Source organism: Sapajus apella, unplaced genomic scaffold (genome assembly GCF_009761245.1).
Source record: "Sapajus apella isolate SASKATOON/1434 unplaced genomic scaffold, GSC_monkey_1.0 scaffold1, whole genome shotgun sequence".
NCBI classification, from domain to species: domain Eukaryota; kingdom Metazoa; phylum Chordata; class Mammalia; order Primates; family Cebidae; genus Sapajus; species Sapajus apella.
Window position 1 is genome coordinate 66,976,170 of NW_022436941.1, and position 20,331 is coordinate 66,996,500.

Here is a 20,331-nt window from a genome sequence, read left to right on the forward strand (position 1 = left end):
CAGCTGAATATATGGTACATACACAAAATGAGGTAGAGCCATCCCTCATATGCAGTGACTGCCAGGAAATACTGCTAATTTTTAAAAAGCGAAGTAGTAAGCAACATATATAGTATTATAACTTTTAAGAAGGACAAATAAAAACACATACATACTCCATCTACTTATCTTTATTTAAAAAAAAAACACAGAAAGGATAATAAGAACACAATAAAGCTGGTTACCTACAAGGAAGGGCAATGGGATAGAAGGGATACAGGAAGGAGGAACAGTTCTCTGAATATGGTTTTGTGGTTAGATAAGAAAATATTTGATATTTTGGGGCAATATACACAAGTATTTAGAGACAAAGGGCCAGAATACATTTAATTTGTGCTCAAATGATCAGAAAAAATACTATACACACATACATAAACACATGCACAAATATAGAGAGAATGCAAATGTTAAAGCAAATGTGACAAAAATAAAGGGCAGACAAGTGTTCTTCGTATTACTTCATTCTTGCAATTTTGTAAGTTAGAAATGATTTCCAAATTTTAAAAAAATATTAATGGAAAAAAAGGCTGCCAAGGAATTACAGCAAAAATCCTTTTACTGGTAAGGTATGCTGTTCTTCTAATCATTTTCTAAAGCTTAGCAAGAAAGATATGAAGAACTGTGAAGGTAGGCACAACACAAGGTCAGGGAGAACTGAGGGCAGCATTTATGTGACTATCTCTTCCAGACCAACTAGTCTAATGTAGCCAGGACTGAGTTAACAGATGGAATTAAAAACTAGAAATAAAAAATCTAATGTAGGGTAAAGAGCAGATTCCATGGATAAAAAGATGACAAAGGCCATATTTGTAATACTAAAGGTAGAGCACTTTCTCTTTCTACTGCTTGCTAATATGCAAATATCACTTTAAAATTCTTTAAAAATAAAGAGACTGCCAATTGTGAATCTTTTAGAAATCAGAATGAAAGGTTTTTCAAAATACTTTATCCCATTTCAAGTACCCTAGAAACATACCAGGTATTTAGTCTCCAGGAGGTTCTATCTCAAATTTAACAATGGACTACGTACTTTAAATTTGTTTAGAATACACTATATAGCATAATGTAATAATTTAAAAATAATAGCAAGTTGTTTTCTATACGACTGAATAAGCAGCTTTTGGACCAACCTCCTACAGATTACATCTATAAATTGCGATCAAAACACATCAACAGGCCAGGCACAGTGGCTCAGGCCTAGAATCCTAGCATTTTGGGGAGCCAAAACAGGAGGATCACTTGAGGCCAAGAGTTTAAGAACAGTCTGCTCAGTATAGCAAGACCCTGTCTCTACCCAAAAACAAAAAAATTAGCTGGGTGTGGTGGCACATGCCTATAGTACTAGCTACTTGAAAGGCTGAGGCAGGAAAGATGTCTTGAAACAAGGAGTTCGAGGCTGTGGTAAGCTAGGATTGTACTACTGTACTCCAGCCTGGGCCACAGATCAAGAACCCAGCTCTATTAAAAACAAAACAAAAGTAAACTAAACAAAAAACACCATAAACAACTATCTGAGGGTAATGGAGAATGACCTAGAGTACCCACTAAAATAGCTCTACAAAGTGAGTCACTGAAAAGAATCTATCAATAGGTCAAAATGTAATTCTAAAATGGTTCAAAAAATCTACAGAAAGGCAAGAAAAAAATGAAACAAAAAAACAGAGGAACAAACAGAAAACAAAAATGAAATGGCAATCTTAAAATCTGACATATCATTACATATAAATGGTCCAAAAATACCCATTAAAAGGCAGAGATTGGCAGAATGGACTTTTAAAAACACAATCCAACTATCTGGTGTCTACAAGAAACTCACTTCAAATTATGTCCACACAAAAACCCGTACACAATTGTTCATAGTAACTTTATTTCTAATAGCCAAAAACTGAAAAACAACTACAATGTCCTACAATGGATGAACAATTAAACTTTAGTACATCCAAAACAGGGAATACTGCTTGGCAATAAAAAATGAACTGTTCAGGCCAGTGTGGTAGCTCACGCCTATAATCCCAGCACTTTGGTAGGCTGAGGCAGGCAGATCATGAGGTTAGGAGTTCAAGACCATACTGGTCAACATGGTGAAACTCTGTCTCTACTAAAAAATACAAAAATTAGCTGGGCATGGTGGCTTGTGCCTGTAATCCCAGCTACTTGGGGGGCTGAGGTAGGAGAATTGCTTGAACTGGGACCCAGGTGGTGGAAGTTGCAGTGAGCCGAGATTGCACCACCGTACTCCAGCCTGGGCTACAGAGTGAGACTCCATAAAAAAATAAAACAAATAAACTGTTCATATGTACCAACCTGGATAAATCTCCAAATAATGTGCTAAGTGGAAAAAATAGGCCAATCTCAAAAGGGTACATATTGTATGATTTCACTTATACAAGAATCTTGAATTGACAAAATTATAGGAATGAAGAAGGGATTAGTGGTTGCCAGAGGTTATGGAAGTGGTAAGGAAAAGAAGCGGCTGTAAAAGGGCAACCAACATGAGTGATTCTTGTGGTAATGAAAATGTCCTCGTTTGACTGAATTAGTGTTAATATTCCAGTTGTGACACTACATGACAATTTTGCAAAATGTTAGTGTCAGGAGGAAGGGGTAACAAGTACACAGTACTGTTATGTACAACATCTTTGCGACCTTTTATGTATCTTTATTTCAAAATAAAAAGTTTTTCTTAAAAGCAGTGATTCTCAGTGTACTAGGCTTTTCACTGCTAGAACTATACATAGAAACTTGATACTAATAAAAACTTACACATTACCTGGGTTCATCTTTACCCATTCAATCCATCATTTATATATCAGGGCCCATACAGCTGGAGTGAAGTCTTACGTCAAAAGCAGTATGAACAAGAATAGAACAGGCAACTTCACCCATCAATCTAAAGGCAATTGTTTACTCTGGTTAAAGTGGCAGTGGCGATTTAAAAAATATATACCAGAATGGAGCTCGAGAGTCAACGAAATGTTTCTTAATTTCTGTTTGGAATGGAGACATAGGTCGAAACAAAAAACAAAACAAAAAAACAAGAGCAATTACACTTCCTTGGCCAACTTTCAAAAGATGTAGTTGCAAATTACATAGACCTTTAAAGAAAGGAATAAGAAATGAACAATAATTTCCCTATCAAGATAGCCTATTGATGGTTTTAAAAATAATTAGTAAGAGAAAGCCATGAATAGGTTGTAAGTTATTATTTACAGGCTACAAATAAAAGAAAATAACCCTGGACAACATAGTGAGACACTGTCTCTACTGAAAATGAAGAAACATAGCCAGGCATGGTGGCATGTGCCTGTGTTCCCAGCTACTCAGGAGGCTGGGGTGGGAGGACTGCTTGAGCCTGGGAGGTCGAGGCTGCAGTGAGCCATGATCGTGCCACTGCACTCCAGCCTGGATCATTATATTCATCTGTTCTCACACTGTTATCAAGAACTATCTAAAACTGGATAATTTACAAAGAAAAGAGGTTTAATCGTTTCACAGTTCCACCGGCTGTAAAGGAGGCATGGCTGGGGAAGCCTCAGGAAACTTACAATCATGGTGGAAGGCAAAGAGGAAGGAGGCACGTCTTACATGGCCAGAGTAAAAGGAAGACAGTGAAGAGGGAGTTGCTACACACTTTCAAACAACCAGATCTTTTGAGAACTCACTTACTGTCACTCATGAGAACAGCAAGGGGGAAATCCACCTCCATGATCCAATTACCTCCCACCAAGCCTCTCTTACTGGGGGTTACAACTTGACAATAGATTTGGGCTGGACACAAATCCAAATCACATCAACCACGGAGCAAGACCATCTCAAAATAAAATAAGTAGAAAGAGTCTCCTTTCTCTACTGTAATTCTTGGCCCCCAAAGGTAACCACAATTTAAGTGTCTCGTAACTCATTCTTCTAAAATAAAGATAACATATATATCCACATATTTATATATTATTTTTAAAATAGCTATCACTTATAAGATCATACTTGCTTTTATTAAGTTTTTTCCATATCAGCAGACACAGATCAACTTAAATTCTTATAATATCTATTACCCCACCAATTTGTTTAACCAATTTCCATTTTGAAGGATGCATTGGTGTTTCCAGTTTTTTGCTGATATAAACAATGTTGAAATAAATATCTATCTATCCTTCACTTTCTATATATGCATGAATCGTGATCAAGTGTGTGTCAGTGTGTGTATATACATATATATTTTATATGTGTGTGTGTGTGTGTGTGTGTGTTTAAAGTTTTGTTACTATAACAGCAAATTCCTAGCAGGGAGGGAGCATGGTCAAAAATGAACTCACAGGCCGGGCGCGGTGGCTCAAGCTTGTAATCCCAGCACTTTGGGAGGCCGAGGCGGGTGGATCACGAGGTCAAGAGATCGAGACCATCCTGGTCAACATGGTGAAACCCCGTCTCTACTAAAAATACAAAAAATTAGCTGGGCATGGTGGTGCGTGCCTGTAATCCCAGCTACTCAGGAGGCTGAGGCAGGAGAATTGCCTGAACCCAGGAGGCGGAGGTTGCGGTGAGCCGAGATCGCGCCATTGCACTCCAGCCTGGGTAACAAGAGCGAAACCCCGTCTCCAAAAAAAAAAAAAAAAAAAAAAAAAAATGAACTCACATTTCTTTTTGGGGGCAATACTGCTAAACTATCCACAAGACAGACAGTATCAATTTATATTCCTAAAAACAGTGTGAGTGTTATCAAAACCTTTGCTGACCAACAACAGTGGTTCATGCCTGTAATCCCAGCATGTTAGGAGACTGAGACAGGAAAATTGCTTGAAGCCAGGAGTTTAAGACCAGCCTGGGCAACACAGTGAGACCCCAACTCTACCAAAAAAATGTTTTAAAGATTAGCTGGGCATGGTAACATGTCCCTGGAGTCTCAGCTACATGGGAGGCTGAGGCAAGAAGATCGCTTAAGCCCAGTTGTTCAAGGTTACAGTGAGCGATGATCACACATCTGCACTCAAGCCTGAGCAACAGAGTGAGACCTTGTTTCTAAATTTAAAAAAAAAAAAAAAATTAAAAAGAAATTTGCCAATATGATTAGACACTATAGTAATTTCATTTTATTTTGTACCAGAATAAGACCACTATTTTGAGTAATTTTATTATGGTTATTACTACTTTTATTTCTTTTTATGAAAATTTATCATTTTTATCCTATGCCCTTTTCCTACTAGGCACCCACTTACTTTTTGTATTGATTTGCATATAAACTTTATAAATGAAAGCAATTAGCCCCGTCATACGTCTTGCAAAGATGCTCTGCCAGTTTGTCTTTGATGATTCAAATCCTTTTATAATGTATTTCTCTAGTTTCATAAATGTTTCATTTCTATACAGTCAAACTTATCAGTCACTTCTTATGCACCATTAGAATTTGGTATTCTCTTTTGTATTCTGGATAAGTACTAACTAAAGTTTAAAATTGGGTAACACTGATCATTATAGAATATTATCAGTTTCTGAAATAAGATATTTTATTTAAAGGGAATATATATAAACTAAGTATTAAAGTTGTATTTAATGTTACAACCATCAATTTAATGCTACAAATAATTCAGAAATAAAAGGCATAAAAATAATTAATTCAGAAATAAAATCAGTACTAAAGTAATCCCAAACACGTCTGCTGCTATGCCTTAATTAGTTAACCAAGGGTATCAAATAGAGTAACTAAGTGGTAAACATTAAAACTCCAAAAACACACTGATGGATTTAACCCCATAACTCATTATAAGCCTATTTCTTATTTTTCATATAAACTTGTTAACAAATCATAATTGTATTTTAAAGCCAAAATATAAAACAAAACACTAATTTTATGGTAAGTAACATAAACCACAGTGTTTCACAAAGTATTTTTAGTTCTTTATTTTGGTACACTATGATGCTATAAAAGACCAAAATGTTTTTGGATCAAAGGAAACAATAGTTATGTAAGCAAGAACAATAAGCAAAGGAGAGGGATTGTTTGAAACTCCTATACTTACCACCATGAATGGTATCTAATGAATAGTTTGAAAACTATGTTCATCTACACATTTAGTAAATTAACAGCATTTAGTAAATCTACTCTCTCACTGTAACCACAGGGAGCTCCAATTGATGTCTTCTTTAATTACATATAAAGTAATACTTTTAATCAAGAAATATAAGCAATGCTTCTTTAAAATAAAAAGCACAGAAAAGTACTGACCATGGTTCTTGATGTTATTTCTAAAATGACAATCTCTTAAATGAAACTCAAATGCATGCACAGATAATGTTTTATTTTAATAGAACTAAAAATAAATTAGTAAGAACACTATATTTTAAAATAAAGTATACAGATTTGATTTCCCAAGAAAAAGCAGTATGATAAGGCACCACTCCAATTTTAAAAGTAAAATGTCCACTTTTCAAAGGTGGTTAGAATACTATTTATTAGGAAAGCATTTGGAAATGTAAATCCAAAAATGCACTTGTAAAATAATTTTAATACTGAATTTACAATATGATGTTATTTTTCTTTGAAAGACTGGTAAGAACTCAACTCAAATGTTAGGTTTGTCCTAATGAAAATAGCTAATTTAAATTGTTTATATCAAATTAAATCTACTTACCAGTGAATCTGCATCAGGGCATTCCCTATTAAAGCAAAATATCAGAAATATTCAATAATTAGAATTGTCTGTTAATTATACTTGTTTAAAGTCTTTACTTTGGTACTTAAACATAGCTTTTATTTAAACTCTACAAAAATATTTAGATGAATCAAACCATGAAGATTAAAACATACTAAATTATTTTTAAATTCAAAAAAAGGCATTCTTATTCCCATACTACCTGACAAAATAAAAAACAAACACCTTACAAGTATTCTTTTTTTTCTATCAGCTTACATTATGCTTTGAGAGCTTATAAGTATTCTAAAACCTATTTTCAAAAGTAATTCTTTTCCATGAATATACTCACACATCAAGAAAGCTGTCAGTCCTATAAGGCTTTCTAACAGCTATCATTCAAGTAAAGCAAGTTAAAAAAATTTCCTTAAAGAAAGCTTGACTTAAAAAAGTCAATATTAAGTGGCAGGTGGCCTGAAAAGTTAAAACTACTGGAAAAAATACAATTTTTAAACACTTCAGTTTCATTTGAAGTACTTTCCATAACTCAGTATACACAAAAGTCAAAATTTTCCAAATATACTACATGAATAGACTTCCAGTTGGATAACTTTCTTATGTAATATGTAGCTAAGAACTGAAATTCTATCAATTAACTGATAAACAAGTATTGAATTTGCATATAAGCTAGTGAAAACTTATTTAAAATGTAAAACTAAAACATAAATAATATCTAAATATGTACAACTAGGGACAGTGAGGTCATAAATAATGAGATTAGAAGAATTTCTATGTATACACTCTAATTCACAAAAATTAACAGTGCAGATTTAAAAGACTTTTGGACCTTTGACTTGTGACAGTTAATGAACACAATGCAGGTTGAGCATCTCTAATCCAATAATCTGAAATCCAAAGTTCTCCCTATCTGAGACATTTTGAGCACTAACAGGATGCCCAAACGAAATATTCATTGGAACATTCAGGCTTTCAGATTTTCGGTTTAGGAATGCTCAACTGGATGTGTTCTGCAAATATTTCAAAATCCGAAAACATCTGAAAACCAAAACACTTCTGGTCTCAAGCATTTCAAAGGATATGTAATGTGTGGAGTCAGAATCTTAAACAAACAGATAAACGCTATTTATCCAAAGACTAAGCAAACACAGAGGAATCTACAAAACTGAAGAATTTTCTTAAAGGAAAATAGAATAAAGCGGACTGAAAAAATTAAAAAGGGGGGAAATGACTACATTGCTCTTAATCCAAAATGAAGTACCAAAGAGACAGGGTAAATGCAAACCCCAGTTGACTTTCTCTTTTTTTTTTTTCTGACACAGAGTCTCACTCTGTCGCCCAGGCTGGAGTGCAGTGGCGCAATCTCGGCTCACTGCAACCTCTGCCTCCCAAGTTCAAGCAATTTTCCAGCCTCGGCCTCCTGAGTAGCTGGGATTACTAGTGTGTACCATCACACCTGGCTAATTTTTGTATTTTTATTAGAGACAGGGTTTCCCCATGTTGGCCAGGCTGGTCTTGAACTCCTGATCTCAAATAATCTGCCCTCCCTGGCCTCCCAAAATGCTGGATTACAGGTGTAAGCCACCATGCCCAGCCCCCAGGTGACTTTATCCACTTAAAAGTCACTTAAAATTGCATATTTTGAAATACAGCTTCTTTACTGGTAGATGAGAAACCTTATAGTTTTAAAACTTATGCATACTCTCAAGAAATGTTCCAGAAAAGGCATAATAATAACCCAATCCTTCTAGAGAATCGAGTTAATCAAGATGTTAAAATAGTTCTACTTTTTTTTTTTTTTAAAGATGCTGTTTGAACATAAAGTGTTAAAGTTCTAAAGAGTTTATTCTCTGGCTTTAAGCCAAAACACTCCAGTCACTGGAGTAAAGCACTTATCTGTTTGTCTTCACAGTGGGCTGTATGAGACCTGCAGACGAAGCTCCAGCAAGAGGAAGCTCTGAAATGGGCCTGTCTCCTACAATTACTAGCATCTCAAAAGCCTTCAGGCTATGAAGAGGCATACCAACAGCCTCTGGCATTTCAGGCAAAGTGAATGCTAATATTTTTCCTGCCAACAAGTTTGAAAGAAGGTGATGATGGTACAGTGGTATAAGCATTGGCTTTCTGCTCTAGTATTGCCATTGGTTAAAAAACAAAAACCAAAACCACCCTAAGTGGCTTAGTATCATATTGGGAAATTATTGATAAGGAAAACTGTTTTAAAAACCTGGTTAAAAAATACTATATAATCTCCCTACATGAACAGTATTGAAACCCATACATTATCAAAGTATTTTAAGGACATGATTCTTTATAATATAGCCACTAACAGATGAACTAGATATATTTTAAATGTTTACTTACTAATCAATTGATCAGATTTCAATATGTATTGCTAACATTATAAAAATAGATTAGGTTTCACCTCCTTAACAAAATATCTGCTTCATAAATGCTCAAAAAAGACATTTGCAAAAGAGATGATAACTATAGATATAAATCACTTTGTGGTTGGTCTTGATTTGTTAACCAAATACTACTTGGGAGAGGGGAAGAGACAGTCATTTAAAATGAGAGAAATTCTAAGAAACTCAAAAAGAAAGCAAGAATACCCAAAGCACAGGGCCGGGCGCGGTGGCTCAAGCCTGTAATCCCAGCACTGTGGGAGGCCGAGGCAGGTGGATCACGAGGTCAAGAGATCGAGACCATCCTGGTCAACGTGGTGAAACCCCGTCTCTACTAAAACTACAAAAAATTAGCTGGGCATGGTGGCGCGTGCCTGTAGTCCCAGCTACTCAGGAGGCTGGGGCAGGAGAATTGCCTGAACCCGGGAGGCGGAGGTTGCAGTGAGCCGAGATCGCACCATTGCACTCCAGCCTGGGTAACAAAAGCGAAACTCCGTCTCAAAAAAAAAAAAAAAAAGAATACCCAAAGCACAAACTGTTCTCTTATGTTAAAAATATGAATGCCCATCAAATATTAAAGCTCATGAGAATTCTGCTAATTATACTAGGGAAGTGGGGCTTTTCAACTAATGTTCAGCCAATGTTGGTGGGTCAACAAATCACTCAAGACTTTGATCAGTGTCTCCTCAATCTAAATGGACTGAGTAATCATGGAAAGAAAGATTCCTTTAATTCTAGTTTGTCTCTAAATAATCATGGCTCAATTATTCTTAACCCCAGGTATACATTAGGAATCAAAGGGGCAACTGGGTGTGGTGGCTCACGCCTGTAATCCCAGCACTTTGGGATGTGGAGGTGGGCAAATCACAAGATCAGGAGATAGAGACCATCCTGACTAACACAGTGAAACCCCGTCTCTACTAAAAATACAAAAATTAGCCAGATGTGGTGGCATGTGCCTGTAGTCATAGCTACTTGGGAGGCTAAGGCGAGAGAATCACTTGAACCCAGGAGGTGGAGGCTGCAGTGAGCCGAGATCAAGCCATCGCACTGCAGCCTGGGCGACAGAGTGAAAGTCCATCAAAGAAAAAAAAAAAAAAAGAAGGAATCAAAGAGGCTGCTTAAAACAAAAAAGAGTAAAAATTATGTTGAGGTCTCATGCTCAGAGAACCTGATTTAATTGGTCTGAGGTTGGACCTGGCATAGGTATATTTATTTTAATTTCCCAGGTAGTTCTAATGTGTAGCCAAAGTAAACAAAACAAAACTTTGGTTAGCTAATCTAACTCAATTTCTTATATGTTTATTATATATTCCTTGTATATTAATTTTTTATTTTTAAAGGAAGGTAAATCAGGTTGGGCACAGTGGCTCATGCCTATAATCCCAGTACTTCGGGAGGCTGAGGTGGGTGGATCAACTGAGGTGAGGAGTTCACAACCAGTCTGGCCAAAATGGTGAAACCCCGTCTCTACTAAAAAACACAAAAAATTAGCTGGATGTGTTGGTGTGTGCCTGTAATCCCAGCTACTTGGGAGGCTGAGGCAGGAGAATTGCTTGAACCTGGGAGGCAGAGGTTGCAGTAAGCTGAGATCGGGCCATTGCACTCCAGCCTGGGCAACAAGAGCAAAACTCCATCTCAAAAAAAAGAGAAGGTAAATCAGATTTATAAGTGGACCAAATATTCCATCTAAAAATGATGGCCTAGTATAAATGGTAAAACATTAGGGCATTTCTCTCCTCTATTTAACATTTTCCATCAATGTATGTATATACATCACTATGTGCCTATACACTTAGAATTGTCTAGAAGGATTTTCATCAAGTTGCTGAACAGAGATTTTCTCTTAGGCATTAAGACTTTGATGAAATTTTTAGTTTTCTCTGCACTTTTAATTTTTTAAAATACACATGTATCATTTTAAAAAAATAAGGATATTTTTAAAATTTCCATTTCTAGACATTAAAGCTTTCGTCTATAATGTCTTAAAAATTTTAAATACTGTAATTAATAATACTCTGATCTAAAACCAAAGGAATTGGCAAATACATTTATTAATATTTAGAAAGGTTTGTTTTTCACACCTTACACATATACTTTTGAATTATTCCCTACTTTTCTCTTTCCGAATTCAAAACAGTTTTATTCTTAATCACTTATTAAAACAAAAAGGATTTTGACAATATTTAAAATACTTACACAGATTCTGCATCTTTTTCCTTTTTAATGATTCCTGGCAAAGCAAAAGTCTTTCTTTTCCTTGGTTTTATACCTTTAAAATAAATAGATATAGTTACAGAGACATAACTGTTCCTGATAAATATATTAAACTTATGAATACATCTTGCATCTTCACACATAATTTGTTCATAACTGCTGATGCTAAATATGGATGACAGAAACACAATTATCAACCACTCAACCTTATTGGTTAGACTTTTCTCATATTAATAAAGCATAGTCTATCATTCATCAAAAGATCATAACATTTACTTGACAGATAAAATCTTTTCTTTTCCTAAGTCTCCCCTAAGTCACCTTACATATAATAAGCATATGGCAATATCTTAAAACTTCCAAGAAAGTACATTATTCATTGTACCAAATTTTGTTATAAACGTCAAATCATGTTATAAAGGTCAAATCATGTTTGCTTTCTAGAGGATCACAAAATATAAATGCATTGTTTTAGATAAAAAGATGACACAGCAGATCCAATAGAAGTATATTTGGGGCCAGTGCAGTGATACATGCCTATGATCCCAGCACTTTGGAAGGCCAAGGTGGACAGATCACTTGAACTCAAGAGTTCAAAACCAGTCTAGGCAACATGGTGAAACCTTGTCTCCACAAAAAAATACAAAAAATTAGATGGGTGTGATGTCTATGGTCCTAGCTACTCAGGAGGCTGGAGTGGGAGAACTGCTTGAGTCCAGGAGGTAGAGGCTGCAGTGAGCTGCGATCACGCCACTGCACTCCACACTGAGTGACAAAGTGAGACCCTACCTCAAAAATTTAAAAAAAAAACAAAAACAGAAACCAAAAAAATCAACAAAATAACATGAAAAGTTTACAATATGCCATTCTTGTGTTCATATGTTATTCCTAATACAAACAATGCTATAAATGGATTCTACCTTAACTGAGGAGTAAAAATTACATTTTCCTAATAAGGCAATTCTGCATCCTCTTCTTTCATGACAAATTATTTTTAAAGGCCAGTCATGCTATTAACTGTTGACATAATTCAGCACTTAAGGCCCGGCACAGTGGCTCATGCCTGTAATCTTAAGCACTTTGAGAGGCCCAGGTGAGCAGATCACCTGAGGTCAGGAGTTTGGGACCAGCTTGGCCAACATGGTGAAAGCCTGTCTCTACTAAAAACACGCAAAATATTAGCCAGGTGTAGTGGTGCACATCTGCAATCAGCTACTTGGGAAGCTGAGGCAGGAGAATAATCTGAACCAGAAGGTGGAGGTTGCAGTGAGCCAAGATCATGCCACTGTACTACAGCCTGGGTTGACAGAGCAAGACTCTGTCTCCAAAAAAAAAAAAAGAATTCAGCACGTAAAACTTAGGTGTTTACTCTTTGAGAATTGAGCAGTAGAGGGCAGGTGCGGTGGTTTACGCCTGTAATCCTAGCACTTTGGTGGCTGAGGTGGATGGATCACTTGAGCTTAGGAGTTCAAGACCAGCCTAGCCAACATGGCAAAACCCCATCTCTACAAAAAATACAAAATTAGCTGGACATGGTGGCACACACCTGTAGTCAAATCTAATTGGGGGGCTGAGGTAGGAGGATCGCTTGAACCCGGGAGTTTGAGGCTGTAGTGAACAGAGATCATGCCACTTCACTCCAGCCTGGAAGACAAAGTGAGACTCTGTCTCAAAAAAAAAAAAAAAAAAAAAAAAAAAAAAAAAGAAGTGAGCAGTAGAGACGTTAGCCCCTCATCTTACAGATGAGGACATTTAAGAAGGGTTTTTGTTGTTGCTGTTGTTGTTGTGACAGGGTCTTACTCTGTCGCCCAAGGTGGAGTGCAGTAGTACGATCATGGCTCTCCACAGGCTCCTCCTCCCAGGCTCCAGCAATCCTCTCACCTCAGCCTTCCCAAGTAGCTGGGACTACAGGCGCACACCACCACACCCGCTAATTTTAAATGTTTTATTTGTAGAGATGGGGTCTCAGCATGTTTCCCAGGCTGTTCTCTAACTCCTGGCCTCAAGTAATCCTCCTGCCTCAGCCTCCCAAAGTGCTGAGATTAGAAGCATGAGTCATTGTGCCCAGAGAAATGACAGTAATATTAACATTAATTAATGAAATGTTACCCACTGTACAGTTAGGACTACACATTAATGTATAGTGATGAGTTTCATAGTCACGACATTAGAAGGCTTAAACAGGTATGCCAACGAAGAAAACTATTTCAATGTATATTTAAAAACAAATGCATGCTATACTTAATCTTTAAAAATATATAATCTAACACACTAATATTCTTTTGGGAAAATCTATTATTTATTAAGTAACAAGTAGTATCTGCAGGCCTTCAAACTAAATTCAGATTTTTATATCACTCCGTAAGTATGCTGACACCTAGGGGGAGCAGTCCCTCCTGATTTGTTCAATGAAATGAAGACACTAGCTAGTTGCCATGTGCATTAACATATTATAACTAATCAACTTACCTTCAACTGCACTAGCAGTGTCACATTCTTCAAATTCAATGAGGCCTAGAAAAAAAAATTGAAAAACTTCTAGTAGAAAAAAACAGTTAGAAAATAATTATCAGGTAAATTTTAATACTCTTTTTACATTTTAAATATTTTATTCTAATTGACAAGTTATCTTTTTAATTGTTCTGACATGGTTCTAATTGTTATCTAATAGTTAATTCAAATATCAGTAATAAATTTTAAAAATCAAATAATTCCAACAGTGAAAAACAACTAAGACTAGCCCATTATGATCACAGTAACTATTGAAAACCCACTGTATGTGATGTCACAGAACTAGAGACACAAGAACTAATATGTAATTTCTGCTTTCAAGTAGCTGGCAGTACTGCTGATGAGAGGAAACAAGCATGGTAAGAGGTGACTGCTAAATCCTTGGTGGTGTTCATGGGAAGAACAGGGCTACCAAGATAGTAAATACTACTAGAATGTAAGCTTGGGACCTCATCTGTCCTGTTCATGACTTGTGTGTCTTCAATACTCAAAAAATGCTAGGTAAATAGTAAGTCGAGTAAATAAGTAAATATTTATTGAATGAATAAATAAACTACAGACTTGTCAAGTGGTAGGCTTGGGATTATAATCCAGGTCTCTCTGACTGTATAGCAGGTCAAGGAATGTGAACTACAGGCTTGCAAGAAACAGGAAAAGTTTTCATGTAAGATCATATACATCTACCCCATAAAGTGATCTTCGAGGAAAATTAATTTAGCACTGCTATGAGTGATAGATTGTAGAAGAGGAGGATGATAAAATAGAATCATTAGCAAACAATTAAAATAGTCCTGAAATGACTGACTGCTGAGACTAGACTTAAATGCCATAAAATGTAGTACACTTCACATATGTGAAATATCAAATTATTTGGCAGTAGAGAAAGTAGCAAAACATGAACTACTCTCCTACAGAAATATCCCAAAAGCTAAATATGAGACTAAAAAAATTATCTCCCACTAAGCTATCATTTTAGTCCTTTTTATAAGAAATTCATGAAAGTCTAGAATTTTTTGTGAAATAATTTTTAATTTATTAATGGTAATGAGTATAACTTGCTATATGAAGAAACTTTAAAATAGAGCTTGAAGTAGAGTAGATGACAGAGGATTTTGTTACTGGTTCTTCTGAGATGTGAAGCTTAACTATGTACGAATTCATGATCAGCATTATTATTGATCATTCCACTATAAAAGAAAACCACTGATTAACAAGAAAGGTTTCTCTACAAGCAGCAGGATCTAAAAATATTGGCCCTCTCTCTCCCTGCCAATCTAAGATTTATTTCTGTTTGATTCTAGTTTCCATTCAAATAAAATAAACATTAGTAATAAGCAGAATAAAACAGTCATAAAAGTGAGTTGATAAACAAGGTCCTAATCAATTATTAGTATCTTCCTTACTAATACATTCTTCTAAATATAGACTAAGACTCACTTTTATGACTGTTTTAAAAAAATAAAAAGTTTTTCACTTCTACCCAAAAAAGTCTTAAATAGTCAGAAAATGACCCAATTAAAAATTTAAGGACTGTATTCAAACCCATCCTGCAAATCTGGAAGCCGAGAAATCATTTAATAAAAGGGTACTGAGCTTGTTCTTAGACTCCCTTAGAGGCCTATCATAACAATTTACAATGAGCTGAGAGCAGACTGAAAAATCAATAAGGGTAAAGAAATTAAGACGTGCATCTCATAATTAGCAACTTTTCACTTACTATAAAAATTATGAAGAATAATAAATCTCGACCTATGTTACCAATAGCTTATTATATATTTTTGGCTTTTCCAAGTACTAAGAAAGCTTGAGATAATATAATCATCTGTCAAATAAAGCTGAGAGTTTACCAAAAAAAGGCAACCAGGCATGTGGTTAGTCAAAAATTCTACAGCTACACATCCACATAATTTCTACCCATTAACTATTTACAGAATCTCTAATGCTCAGGCCATGGGCTTACTATAGAGGAGAAAAAAAGTAAATAAAATAAAAACAAAATACCAATGTCAAACAAATTGCCTTGTTTACAAATACCAAATATATATTATCTAGAAGGGCTTTTACATCATCATCTTAGCAAATACGGTACATACAGAAAAAAACTGTACAATTTTTGGATGACTTCATATATGTGAAACTAGTAAAGAAATCCCTTAACTATAAAATCAATTCCTTTAAACAAAATTCTTCATCTTTTTCTCACAAAACTTTTCCTATAGTAAACGTATCTTGATTTATCTTTTCTAAACAGTTTCTTAAAATCCATTTGAAATAGAAAAATGTCCAAAAAAATCCAAAAGAAAAAACATTTTGAAATACAAGATGCGAAATCACTTCAAATCATAAAATATATATTAAAAATTTTAAATTGAGTACCATCCACATAAACTTTCTATTAAAAATAGAAATAATGATTTCTGGTATAAAAAAACTAAATACAACCTTTCTTAAAAAAAAAAAAAACATTAAATCATACATGAAAAGATTTTCTTTTACAAATGGCATATGCTCCACATGCTGCTTCACACGGCAAGGCTTTGCGTGCCTGGCTCAGTGCCAGTTGACAACTCAGCTGGATATCAATGCACATTCTGACCCCCCTTGTAGCATGTCACTTCTGAATGTTTCACAAGTGGAAAGTTTATTCAGCATCTCCTTCAAATGCAGTCCACTGCCCATCATTCTGCTATTTAATCATAAGACAAGTTATTTTTTTTGACAGTACTAAAGCCAGAGTGAGAGTCTTAACGAATAGTTTGCTACAACTGGAATTTCAACTGTTTTAGACTCAATTAATTCTTTTGTCAAAATAAATAACTGCTCTTAGCACTTAGATTTTATGTTGGGTCACAAGGGCAATTTAGTTTGTATAAAAGCAAATAAAACCATTTTGGCTCTGTCTCTTGATGCTCTTTTACACATTACTTTAAAACGCCACTATGAGTTCAATTAAACTCACAGAAGAACAACTCTAAGAGGTCAATAACTGAAAGCAAAACAATTCTTAAATATGATGCTTTATCATCAGATAGGAATAAATAACTGCTATTTTTAAAAAGCCATCAACCTAAAGAATTCATTCAAACCTAATTTGGATCAAAATTTTGAAAAGATGTTAAAGAGGGAAAGCAACTTACTTAACAGTAATCTTTGATCACCTTAAACGTTTTGTGGAATGAGGAAGAGTATAAAATATAAAAAATGTAAAATATTTAATTAATAATCCCCGTTGCTTCGGAATCAATCCTAAATCTCAGGCCATCAACAGGACAAGTTTGTAATCTTATCTAGTTAAAAACTACCCTCAAAATTCAAATAGTAAGTCTGGGCTACTCAAATCAAACATATTTCTGCTTCTAATCAGAATTAAACACATACAAACACTCTCAGTCAAACACTAAAAGTTTTAAAAAAGGAATGATGATTGTGCATGTGCAAGCACCGAGAGAGGTATGACTCATAACAATGGAAATCAATGACTACATTTTCAAGCTTGCTCCTGGGCCTGTGGAATGCAACACAGTCACATTCCCAGATGCCTGGGATGATGGGCCAGGCAAGTTAACACAAAAAAGAGAATCACACTCCAGCTTGTGGTGATATGCAAAAGGCATGGAAGTTCAAATTCGAATTTTGATACTCTTTCTGAATTAGATACTGCTTTTGAACCTAGGTTGTATCATTTATAAAAGGTGGATAACAAATATAGCATTTGCTCTCTCTCTCCACATAGCTTTATATAATTTTTTTCTTTTGCTAAACCATTTGAAAGTTGCAGACATTAAGGACACTTCACTTCAAGAGTGTGTGTTTTAATAAAGGACTTACAGAATCAATTTCCTCAATTCAGTGGTTCCAAACCTCGTGAGAGACCCCTGGTGCAATGCTTCTAAACTATATTAAGTATGAGAATCACCTGGAGAACTTCTTAAACCAAAGACTACTGGACCCCACTCCCAGAGTGTTCTATTCAGAAGGTTTAGGGTGGAGCTCAAATATTTGCATTTTTAACAAATTCCCAGATGATGCCGCTGGTCCTGTAATCCCATTTTGAGAAATACAGTCCTAGTAGACTCTGTGACCACTGCCAGATATTTAATTAGTCTGACAGTGCTTCTCCAATTATACTGTGCATACAAAGCCCAAAGGATCTTGGGGTCTTATTAAAATACATTCTGATTCAGTAGGACTGAGATAAGGTTTGAGATTCTCCATTTATAACAAGCATTCATGTAGTGTGATGCTATAGGTTCTCAACAACTGCTGCAAGTTAGAATCAGCTGAGTTTTAAAATATAGTGGCACCCACACTGGACCAATGAAGTCAATTTCTTGGCTGGGCACAGTGGCTCACACCTGTAATCCCAGCACTGTGAAAGGCTGAGGCAGGCAGATCACCTGAAGTCAGGAGGGCAACAACACTCTGGCCAACATGGTGAAACCCTGTCTCTACTAAAAACACAAAAATTAGCTGGGTGTGGTGGTTGGCCCCTGTAAACCCAGCTACTGAGGAGGCTGAGGCAGGGGAATCACTTGAACCCAGGAGGCAGAGGTTGCAGTGAGCCAAGAACACGCCACCACACTCCAGCTTGGGTGACAGGGCAAGACTCTGTCTCAAAAAAAAAAAAAGAAAGAAAGAAAGAAAGAAATCAATTTCTACACATTAAAAAAAAAAAAGGAAAATAAAAGGCAAAAAAAAAACCTCCAAAAATAATTCTCATATGTATCTGATATGGTTTGGATGTCTGTCCCCTCCAAACCGCATGTGGAAATGTGATTCCCATAAGGGAGGTGGGGCCTAATGGGAGATGACTGGACCATGAGGGAGGATCTTTCATGAATGGCTTAGCATCATCCCCTTGGTAATAAGTGAGTTCTCGCTCAGTTATTTCACACAAAATCTGGCTGTTTAAAACAGTCTGGGACCTCCTCATCTCTCTCATGTTCCCACGATTGCCATGTGACATGCTGGCTCTCCGTTGCTTTCCACTATAACTGTAAGTTTCCTGAGGTCTTACCAGAAGCAGATGCTTCCTATAATGCCTACAGAACCATGTACCAAGTTAAATATCTTTCCTTTAATATGACCTAGCCTCAGGTATTTCTTTATAGTGACACAAGAATGGACTAATACAGTACCCAAGGCTTGAAAACTATGAAAAAAAAATTAGAAACTCTAGTCTTAAATCAAAGAAATAGGTTTTTAACCACAGATTTCAGTCACTGCGAAACATTCCAAAATTTTATCTAGTTCTCCAAACACAGAATCTTAGTACTGAAATATAATCTCCTCTTACATCCAAATTTTGACACTGTCCCCACACTCATAAGGTAAAGTCATGTTTTCATCTTCTGCAATCCTGATAAAACCCTTGCTTCTTTTAATTATAGCACTTATGTCTGTAAGCCTTTCCCATATCAGTTAGTGGCAACTACATTCTTTCAATTATTCATGCCAAAATCCTTAAAATGATTCTTCCCACCTCCTTTTTAAACAGTTTTGTTGAGGTATAGTTAACACACAATAACTATATCTATTTAAAGTGTACAGTTTAGGCCGGGCGCGGTGGCTCACGCCTGTAATCCCAGCACTTTGGGAGGCCGAGGCGGGTGGATCACGAGGTCAAGAGATCGAGACCATCCTGGTCAACATGGTGAAACCCCGTCTCTACTAAAAATACAAAAAATTAGCTGGGCATGGTGGTGCGTGCCTGTAATCCCAGCTACTCAGGAGGCTGAGGCAGGAGAATTGCCTGAACCCAGGAGGCGGAGGTTGCAGTGAGCCGAGATCGCGCCATTGCACTCCAGCCTGGGTAACAAGAGCGAAACTCCGTCTCAAAAAATAAATAAATAAACAAATAAATAAATAATAAATAAAAATTTAAAAAAAAAGTGTACAGTTTAATGAATTTTGACATGTGTAACATCTGTGAGTCTACTGCCACAAATAAGCTAAAATATATAGGTATCACCTCATGTTACCCATTCCACCCATCCCAAGGCAATCACTGATTTGCTTTCTGTCACTATAAATAAGTGTACATTTTCTAAAAAGTTACATAAATAGAATCATATAATATGGGCCTGGCATGGTGGCTCATGCCTATAATCCCAGCACGTTGGGAAGCCAGGGCAGGTGGATCACGAGGTCAGGAGTTCAAGACCAGCCTGGCCAACACGGTGAAACCTAGTCTCTACTAAAAGTACAAAAATTAGCTGAGGGTGGTGGCACAAAGCAACTGTAGTCCCAGCTGCTTGGAAGGCTGAGGCAGGAAAATCGTTTGAACCCGGGAGGTGGAGGTTGCACTGAGCCAAGATAGCACCACTGCACTCCAGCTTGGGTGAAAGAGCAAGACTCCATGTCAAAAATAAATAAATAAATAATCATATAATATGTACTCTTATTTTGGTCTGGCTTCTTTCACTGAGCAAAATTACTTTGAGATTCATCCATGTAGTTGCATGTATCAATAGTTCATTAATTTTTATTGTTGAGTAGTATTCCACTGTATGGACATT

General features: G+C 36.0%; 1 protein-coding gene and 1 long non-coding RNA gene across 9 annotated transcripts in view; both read right to left on the minus strand.

Moving 5' to 3' along the window:
• The window catches only part of FCHO2 (FCH and mu domain containing endocytic adaptor 2), a 130,801-nt gene that overhangs the window by 40,745 nt on the left and 69,725 nt on the right, over window positions 1-20,331 (minus strand). For all 8 annotated transcript variants that reach the window (XM_032278690.1, XM_032278648.1, XM_032278656.1 and 5 more), the window contains 3 exons: window positions 13,772-13,816; window positions 11,285-11,357; window positions 6,663-6,687 (listed from right to left, as the gene is read on the minus strand). In XM_032278690.1, coding sequence (XP_032134581.1) covers window positions 6,663-6,687; window positions 11,285-11,357; window positions 13,772-13,816 — 143 coding nt within the window. The remainder of the gene's footprint in view (window positions 1-6,662; window positions 6,688-11,284; window positions 11,358-13,771; window positions 13,817-20,331) is intronic.
• On the minus strand, window positions 13,823-19,386 carry LOC116551961. Its single transcript, XR_004269138.1, has 3 exons — window positions 19,362-19,386; window positions 15,907-15,915; window positions 13,823-15,249 (listed from the first exon to the last, which is right to left on the minus strand). It is a non-coding gene; the product is annotated as an uncharacterized LOC116551961 (long non-coding RNA).